The 9,142-nt window shown below is 50.1% G+C and overlaps 2 protein-coding genes across 2 annotated transcripts; one reads left to right on the top strand and one right to left on the bottom strand.

Annotated features, from left to right (window-relative positions):
- The first annotated feature begins 1,583 nt into the window (after positions 1–1,583).
- On the top strand, positions 1,584–3,983 carry LOC106344875. Its single transcript, XM_013784173.1, has 5 exons — positions 1,584–2,412; positions 2,491–2,625; positions 2,697–3,328; positions 3,400–3,605; positions 3,650–3,983. Exons 1-5 carry the CDS (start codon positions 1,584–1,586, stop codon positions 3,981–3,983), a joined length of 2,136 nt encoding a protein of 711 aa, XP_013639627.1.
- Positions 3,984–7,076: 3,093 nt separating this feature from the next.
- LOC106344874 lies at positions 7,077–8,597 on the bottom strand. Its single transcript, XM_013784172.1, has one exon. It carries the CDS (start codon positions 8,595–8,597, stop codon positions 7,077–7,079), a length of 1,521 nt encoding a protein of 506 aa, XP_013639626.1.
- Between the last annotated feature and the right edge of the window lie 545 nt (positions 8,598–9,142).

Raw genomic sequence — 9,142 nt, 5'->3', positions numbered from 1 at the left:
AAGAGCTCGGTCGCTACGTAGCGACCGAGCGGAATGGACGCTCGGTCTCTACGTAGCGACCGAGCGGAATAGACGCTCAGTCGCTACGTAGCGGCCGAGCAAAATGGACGCTCGGTCGCTAAGTAGCGACCGAGCTTTGGCTCGAGCTCGGTCGCTACGTAGCGACCGAGCGGAACACGCGTTCGGTCGCTGTGTAGCGCCCCTTTTCGAGCTCTTGGCCGATGACTCGCGTTTCCTCCGCAAAGCTTTTCGTAAGGAAGAATCTATTTCGAAAAATTATTTGTTGAAGAAGGTCTTTCGTTTTTCTCCTTCGGGGATTTGGACGTTAACTTCGTCGCAACCGTTTTCGACCCCAACAACAAGCTAATTTTCTTCCATAACGTATCAACCTCATCTTCCAAAATCCTTCCCGTGGAAGTGCTATCACGCTCGACTTTTCAGATCTTACATTGAAGCTCATTATGGCCCGGTCAGAACCAAGTATGGCTTGATAATATAAAACACCGTTGATGCATTGTCCATGGGCACCCATGCGATAGCCACCGAAAGGACGATGTTTATAGTTGGTTTTGATTTTTCTCCATGATTTTTTGGCTGATCCCAATATCAAAATCCGACATTCATCGGATGCTTCATCAGAAGGCATGCACATTACTTTGTGCTTACACTCGACTGGATCGTACCCTAAAAAGAATGCTATAACCCTCCAGCTCTTGTCCGCTGTTGTTGAATCCTAAATCCAGTAACAAGGGATTTATAGACTAAACAAAGATATAAGTATGATTAATGGGGGCCAAAGGTTTCGTTTAATGAAGTGTTTACAAAAAGCCGAAGCGAAGAATAAAAGAAGAACTCGTAGTCGTAAAGACGAACTCGGGATTCTCTCTACTTTATCTCTCTAGTCTCTCTCTCTCTCTATTTCGCTGCCTCTTCTTCGTAATCCTTTTTCTTCCTTTAATAGACTTTAGTTGCGTGGTTTTGTTGATGCGCTATGATTACTTTCTGACCCACTACAGTGATGGGCAGATTGTCAGTGAGTACGTTCGGCGCCGTGGTAGGAGTCTCGGCCTATTCCTTCCTGTCGTTCAGTGGCGTGTTGTCAGGTCGTCTCAGGGGGTTGGTGAACCGCTTACCCCGATGTGATGATGGCATTCGGCGCGGGCCTTGCTTCGTTTTCTGGGCTTCGTCGCGTTGCTCCTGTCTTGGGCTCAGTTTTGGGATCGGGCCGAGTTAGCTCCTGGGCCTTGGTACTTAGTGAGGCCCATATCCAACAATATTCCCCCCCCCCTAAGTGTCTATTCGGGATTTTCCCAGATGGCACGATGAAGAGTCGTGGATGGGAGTTGACTCGGCTCGGCGTGCGTTCGTTATCATGACGTGGCGTCCTATGGTTAGTACTAACTTCTTTCTCGTGTATCGCGAAGGGCGTCAGCGAAGAGTCGCGTCCTTTGAATGATAATGTTTCCGTTGATTTTTGGGCCTCGGAAGTTGTGCTTCCTTTCTCTATAAATTGCTTTTGTTTTCCTTCTTTGTTACCTTTTTCTCTTCTTTCTCCGGCGAGTTGCTTTCTTCTTCTTTTCATCATGAGAATCGAATCTAGCCTTTCCTCCACTTCTGTTGAGGATCGTGTGGATTCTCCGCAATCTTCTCTGTCTCTTCTTCCGTCTCCTCCTCCGTCTCCGACCAGTCGGAGAGGTTCGGAGTCTACGAGTGATAATACTCCAATTGCCCGTTGGCCCTTTCTCCGTCGCGACGGAGGAAGTTCTTTCCGCCGGAATATTTGGACGACACCGGAGCAGAGTTCTGGTCGTGTTCCTCAACTTGTTGATGAAGAAATTGTCAACCTTGAGGATGATGGAGAGGACGCAGCTGATGCTCCGGTGGAAGACGTTCCTCCGGCAGGGCTTCCCTCTGTTCTGACACGTGTGATGCTCGATGGTATTGCGAGGACTTGCCGCTTTCTGAGGCAATTACAGATGCGTGCTCCGACTGCTGATGAGAGGCCATGGACGCCGCCCCCTGGATGGATGTGTCTGTACGAGGCGTTTTTTACTCATTCGCGTCTCTGGTTTTCTCTCCCTCGTCTTCTGACGTCGTATGCTGCTGCCCGGGATATCGCTTTGACTCAATTTACTCCCGCCGCCATGCGGAATGTAGTTGCGGCTCTGGTTTTGGGGGCTGAGGTCGGCATTGATGTCGATCTTCGTTTCTTCGAGGAGTTGGCTACTATTAGCAGGAACCCAGGGACTCCTAATACTTTTTACATAAATATTAAGTCTCGTCACGGCATTCTCAGGGGGAGGGTGAATAAGGCGCATGAGTGGTTTCAGCATTATTTCTTCATCCGGATTGACTCGGCTTCTATGGCGGATCTTAATGCGGTCCTGAGAGGGACTTGGAACTCTTCGCCTAGTGAGTCTCTTGTTTTATCTCTTTCTTCGTCGTGGCTTGCATGTGACTTTATTTTTTTGCTTTTTGGGGTTTTTCTAGAGCGTCATCCAATCTCGCTTCCTCCGCCAGCGGGGTTTCCTCGTGGAGTGGAGAACATTCGTGAATTGGGGGTTCAGCAGTGGTTCGACTTCGATCGCGATCATATCTTTCGTAGTGTTTCGCGTATCTCGGCCGGTATGTTCTGTCTTGTCTGCTAGCGGCTTCCTTTAAGTGTCTCGTCTCTTACTCTATTTTCTTGTTTTTAGCCGTTTGGGGGGCTCCTTCCGGCGATCGATCGGGTCATCGTGATCGGTCTTCGTTGCGTCCCTCTTCTCCTGTGCCGCCGCGTCGAGCCGCTCGCTCTCCTTCGGTACGGACCAGGGGCGTCCGTCGTGACATCCCTCCGTATTCGAGTGTTATGAATGACGAGGTGACGGGTCCTTCTTTGCGGGAAGGAAACAGGGGAATGGCCCAGTCCAACCCCTTGAATTGTGATGTGGAGCCCGAAAGGGCGTTTTGTGAATCTGATGGAATGACTCCGGCTGCTCCCGAGGGTGGGGAGCCGGTTAGTGTTGAAAGGGGGGCTTCTGATACAGCCCTGACAGGTGGTTTTATGGCTGATGCCACCCGTTCTGTTGTTCGGGAAGGCCGAGAATCTAGATCTCTTAAGCGTCCGTGCGAATGTGTCCCGACGGAGGGTGCCCCAGAAGAGAAGATATCTCGGCGGGATCCCTATGCCCGGGTGTTCCGTTATAACAAGGGTACTCCTTTTGTGAACGACGAGCGCGCTTGCGCCGAGTACTTCTATCTTCTGAGGAATGCTTTCACGGACATTCCTGACGTTGATGATCTAGTGCATGCTCAGGAGTTCAAGGATATGTCTCGCTCTACTGCTCAGGTTCTTCTCTTTCCTTTAACATGGTCGTCTTCTGTTTTTCTTGGCTTAAGTTTCTTCTTTCTTGGGCGCAGTCGAACGCCCATGCGGTGCGGCTTATGTCTCTTTACAAGAGGGAGCTCCGGAGGGTGCGGGCTAAGCTGGAGGATATGTTCGCGGAGAAGGAGTCGTGCGATGCCCGTATCAAAGAGCTGGATGTTACTGTCTACGGCTTAAGTTCCTCTGCTGAGGTTCTTCGGGCGGAGCTTGCGGCGTCGTCTGGTCGTGAGGCCATTCTTCGGTCTCAGATTGGGATCAGCAAGATGCTCTTGGGGCAAGGATCAGTTATCTCGAGCGAAGTCACGAAGATTATGCTGCAAAGGAGGTGGCTCGGGCCGTTCGTGAAGCCGTTGCGAAGTATTGGGGCCGTTTGGAGCGGGTGAGGGCGTACTTGGATGATCAAGAGCGTGTGAAGGAGGTTGTCTTCAAGGAGAACCAAATGACCGGGATCGTGTCTTGTCATGAGGTCTGTATTGAGGAAGGCATTCCGATTCCTTCGGAGAAGTTGAGGCGTCACCGGGTGGCTTTGAGGGAAAACACTGATCTTCTGGACAACACCGAGGTCGCGACTTTGGAGAATGACGATCTGGTGCTTTCTCCCCTTCCTTCTTCTTCTTAAGACTTAGTATTAAAAATGATAATGTTGTTTTGAGGCTACCTTTGGGAGTCTTTTGGACTTTGCTTTGTTCTGGGGCGTTGGTGCTCCTTTTAATTTTGTTGTCTTGACTTAGGGTCGTTGGTGGCCCTGTTTTGACTTCTTTATCGATTTGCTGTTTTTCGTCTTCTTGTTCCTTTGATACTCCGTCGAGTTTCGTTCTTTTTTGCTCCTTTGTTATTCTGCTGGATTTCGTTCTTCTTGCATGATACGCTCGGCTTTTCGGGTGTTTCTGAGGTCGAGACTCGGTTCGGTTTATCTCGTTTAATCGGGATTCATAATACTCGTGCGAGATGGACCCGGCTTATTTACTGAGTATTAAACCACCGACAATGCGGGTCTGGGCCCGGATTTTTATCCCCCTGGTCCGAGTTTTTAAGTCGGAGTCAGGGAGTGTGGTTTATTTCGCCACTGCATCCGTGTGGAACGCGTTTTATCGAACACCTGGCCAGGGTGACGATGTTAAAAAAAAATTCTGCTTATTCGAAAGCTCTTCTTTGATCTTGGATTTTTTTTGGAGTTATGACTGGACTCTTAAACGAGCTGCCTACGTACCCCGGAGGGATCAAGTGATTCGTAGTTCCTTCTTTTTTTTGTTTTTTTTTGCTTCGTCTTAGTAGTAGTAGTTCTTCAGGATTACGACATTCCATGAGCGGGGAACCGCCGTTCCGTCCATTTCCATGACTTGGTAGACGCCGGGTTTGACTATTTTTGAGATTAGATACGGCCCTTCCCAGTTGGCGCCGGGCTTTCCTGCCTTCAATTCTTCCTTGTTTTCGAATGCCTTTCTGAGAACTAAGTCTCCCTCTTCGAAACGTCTTTCTTTCACCTTTTTTCTGTAGTACTTGTCCGCCTGGTGCTGGTAGTTTTGGATGCGGACTAATGACTGGTCCCGGTCTTCTTCGGTGAGATCGTTGTGATCGCAAAGTCTTTCGTTGTTGAGCTTTTCGTCCTCTGGCATGATCATGCGTCTTACTGAAGTTACTGCGGCTTCTGCGGGTGCCATCGCTTCCACCCCGTGACATAATGAGAACGGGGTTCTACCGGTTGCTCGTCTGGGAGTGGTTCGGTGTGACCATAATACTCCGTCTAGCTCATCGGCCCATAGTCCCTTTTTGGCCTCCAGCCGCTTCTTCAATCCGTCGATGATTTTTTTGTTTGTCGCTTCGGCTTGACCGTTTCCTTGCGGGAATTGCGGGGTTGATTTGCTTAGCCTGATACTCCAGCTTGCGCAGAAGTCCTCGAAGTCGTTGGAGATGAATTGCGAGCCGTTGTCGGTGACGATTTCGTAAGGTAGGCCGTGCCGGCATATGATGTTTTTCCAAACGAACTTTCTGACTTGCTCGTCTTTAATGGATGGGTACGCCTCGTCTTCTACCCATTTGGTGAAGTAGTCGGTTATGACGAGTATGTATCTTTGTTGTCTCGGCCGGGGCAAAGGTCCTACTATGTCCATTGCCCATCTCATGAACGGATACGGTGGTGCCGTTGCTTTAAGAAGTTTGGTAGGGGCGTGTATCATCGGTGCATGTCGCTGGCATTTTTCGCATCTTGTTGCGTGCTTTTGGCAATCTGCTTCCATCGCCGGCCAGTAGAATCCGAGTTTCTTAATCTTTAGGGTTAAGGACCTGCCACCTGAGTGATTGCCTCCCGCGCCCTCGTGGGTTTCTCTTATTACATTGTCGATTTCGGCGCCGTCGATGCAACTTAGCCATGCTCCCGTTGGGCTCCTTCTGTACAGATTTCCGTCTAGGTGCACGTAGTTCGCGCATCGGGTTTTCAAGCGTCTTGCGACCCATTTATCTTCCAGAAGTTCTCCGTCTTCATTGTAAAGGAGTATTTCGGTTCTCCAGTCGACATGCTGCTCGTCTTCCTCTAGTGGTTCTTCTTCGGCCTCTTTGTCTTTGTCGTTCTCAATTGCGATCTGCTCGTTGATTAGGTTTAGGCTCGGTGTTATGTCGATGCTTGGTTCCTCGATGCTTTCTACGGGTATTATGCATTTCTGCATCGGATCGGAACTCGACGCTAAAGCCGCCAGGGCGTCTGCTGAGGTGTTGTCGCCTCTCGGAATTTTAGTTAGGGTGAAGTTCGCGAAACCTTCTGCTAATTCTTGGACGACCTTGAGGTAGGCGTCCATCCGATCGTTTTTCGCTTCATAATCGCCTGAGAACTGCATTGCGACCAGTTGTGAGTCGCAGAAAGCGTCTATCCTTTTTGCTACTATTGCCTTTGCCAGCCTGAGACCCGCTATCAGGGCTCCGTATTCCGCCTCGTTGTTGGATGCCAAAAATGCGAGTCGGAAAGATTGCTCTAGGACTTCTTTTGTTGGCGATTCAAGACGGATGCCGATCCCGCTTCCATGACGCGATGATGATCCATCGACATAAAGAGTGCATGCGGCCTTCGGATTTGGTATAGACGTTTCTAATTCCGGCGTTAATTCAATGAGGAAGTCAACGAGTACCTGGGATTTCGCGCAAGTCCTGTTTTTGTATTCTATGTTGTATTCGCTGAGCTCGACCGCCCATTTGGCCATCCATCCTGATTGGCTTGGGCTGTGATTCTGTGTAGATTATTTAGCAACGATTGCGTCGTCATTACTGCGATGGAATGCGATTGGAAATATGGACGGAGTTTTCTGCTGCGGTCACGACTGCTAACGCTAGCTTTTCCAGAGTCGGGTATCGTGACTCGGTATCGTCCAACGTCTTGCTGATGTAAAAAATAGGTCTTTGCTCGCCTCGTTCCTCTCTTACCAATACTCCGCTAACCGCCGATCCCGTGACTGATACGTATAGGTACAGGGTCTCTCCTTCTTTGGGCTTGGCTAAAACTGGTGGCGTCGTTAGGTATTGTTTGAGTTCGGCGAAGGCTTTTTCGCAGTCGTCGTCCCATTTGAAGCGTTTGTTTGCTCGAAGCAGCTGGTAAAAGGGGAGACATTTGTCAGTGGATCGGGAGATGAACCTGTTGAGTGCGGCGATGCGGCCGGTTAATCGCCGGACTTCTCTTGTGTTTCTGGGCGACGGGAGCTCCATTATGGCGGCTATCTTTCTTGGATTAGCTTCGATGCCTCTTTTGGTTACGATGTATCCCAGGAATTCTCCAGATGTCACCGCGAAGGTGCATTTCGCCGGGTTCAGCTTCATATTCGTTGAGTATCGCGAAACATTTCCGCAGGTCGTTGACGTGGCTCTTTGCTCTGAATGTTTTCACCAGCATGTCGTCGATATACACCTCCATTGTGTTTCCTAGCTGTTCTGAGAACATTTCATTCACCAATCGCTGGTAGGTGGCTCTGGCGTTTTTGAGTCCGAATGGCATGACTTTGTAGCAGTAAGTTCCTCTCTCGGTGATGAATGAGGTTTTCTCTTGATCTTCCGGATGCATCAGGATCTGGTTATATCCGGCGAAGGTGTCCATTAAGGAGAGTAGCTCGTTTCCTGCCGTGGCTTCCACGATGCGATCTATGTGAGGTAGTGGGAAGCTGTCCTTCGGGCATGCCTTGTTTAGATCGGTAAAGTCCACGCACACTCTCCAGGATCCGTTCTTTTTCTTGACGACCACTGGATTTGCAAGCCATTCTGGGTATCTGACCTCCCTTATGGAACCGGCATTCGTGAGGCGTTCTTCTTCCGCGTTTACGGCTGCCGCGCGTTCTGGTCCTAGCTTCCTTCTTTTCTGTTTAACCGGATTATAAGTCGGGTTGACGTTTAATTCGTGGCAGATGATGCTGGGATCGATCCCGATCATATCGGTTGTTTTCCATGCGAAAGTCGAGAAGTTTTCTTTGAGGAAGTCGATTAGTTCGGCGCGGATATCTGGGCTCAGCTCGCTTCCTATTCCGACGCGTCTTTCGGGGTTATTGTCGTCGATGGGGAATTGTTCGATGGCTTCTCTCGGCGGTTCTCCCGTTCTGGTTTGCTCGGTGGGGATTTCGCTGATGACGGCGTTGCAAGCTCTCCGGACCCTCATCTCCTCGGGTCCCATGATGGAGCACGCCCGTGCGATCCCTTGGCTTCCTTTTAGCACGTGCGTCCCTAATGATGTCGGGAACTTCAGGCATTGGTGGTATGAGGAAAGTACCGCCTCCATGTCGTGCAGCCATGGCGTTCCTAGGATGATGTTGTAGACCGCGGGTTTGTCTATTATGGTGAACGTCGTGATTTTCGTTATCCCGCCTGGATGAACGGGCAGTTTTATCGTTCCGACGGACATTGTAGTTTCTCCGGCGAAGCTTGTCAATTGTCGGGTTTTTGGCTTGTGTTTGTATCCTCGGAGCTCCATTTTTTGCAAGTTTTCCTGGAAAATCAAGTTTACCGAGCTTCCGGTGTCCACTAAGATTCTAGGTACTTCGCAGTCCGCGACCATTATCTCGACGACCAGGGGGTCGTTGTGTGGGAAATTTACTCCTTCGGCGTCTGCGTCTGTGAAGGTCGTCGTGTCATCACTCGTGATTGGGGCTCCGAAGGTCTTTGTCTCCTTCTGGCTCCATACGTTCAATCGGTTCGTAATGTCGCCTCTTCTTTGGTGTGCTCGAATGGATCGGACTGAATCGTTGCACGAGGTGAGTCCGCCCATGATTACGTTTATTCGTCTTCGAAAGCACGGCGGGGAATCCAGTTCATTTTCTCTGTTTCTTTTTCTTCTCTGTTCGTTTGCTTCGGGGTTCTCTTGTCGGTGTTGTTTCCTTAACTTCCAGAGGTTCGGGGTGTTTATTCCCACCGGGTTGTTATTCTGAACCGAGATTTTGCCTCTTTGGTATTTTGCGAAGAGCACGTCTTTCAGCTGCCTGCACTCGGTTGTCTCATGACTTACGCATCGGTGGTATTGGCAGTACGAGTGTTGCTGTGTGACCGTCGGGGCGTTCGGCGAGGGTCCTCCTCCTATGTAAAGTATCCTTGCTCCCCCCCCCCCACTCGGTTTCTTCTTTCCGGGTTTCTGCTGTTTCTTCTTCTACTCGCATGCTCGGTAGTCGGTGCATGTGCTTTGGCGGCGACTTCGAGCGTCTGCGAGGGCGTTCTGGTTGCGGTGCGTAGTTGTACCAGGAGATCTCTGAGGATTTGGACTTGATCTGTCAGGGTTGTGGTCATCTTTTGGCGGAGCTCATTCGCTGGTGGTGCGTT

Source organism: Brassica oleracea, chromosome C5 (genome assembly GCF_000695525.1).
Source record: "Brassica oleracea var. oleracea cultivar TO1000 chromosome C5, BOL, whole genome shotgun sequence".
In the NCBI taxonomy this organism is placed as follows: Eukaryota; Viridiplantae; Streptophyta; class Magnoliopsida; order Brassicales; family Brassicaceae; genus Brassica; species Brassica oleracea.
The sequence above is the reverse complement of the archived record's forward strand: the minus strand, read 5'-3'. Positions and strand labels throughout refer to the sequence as shown.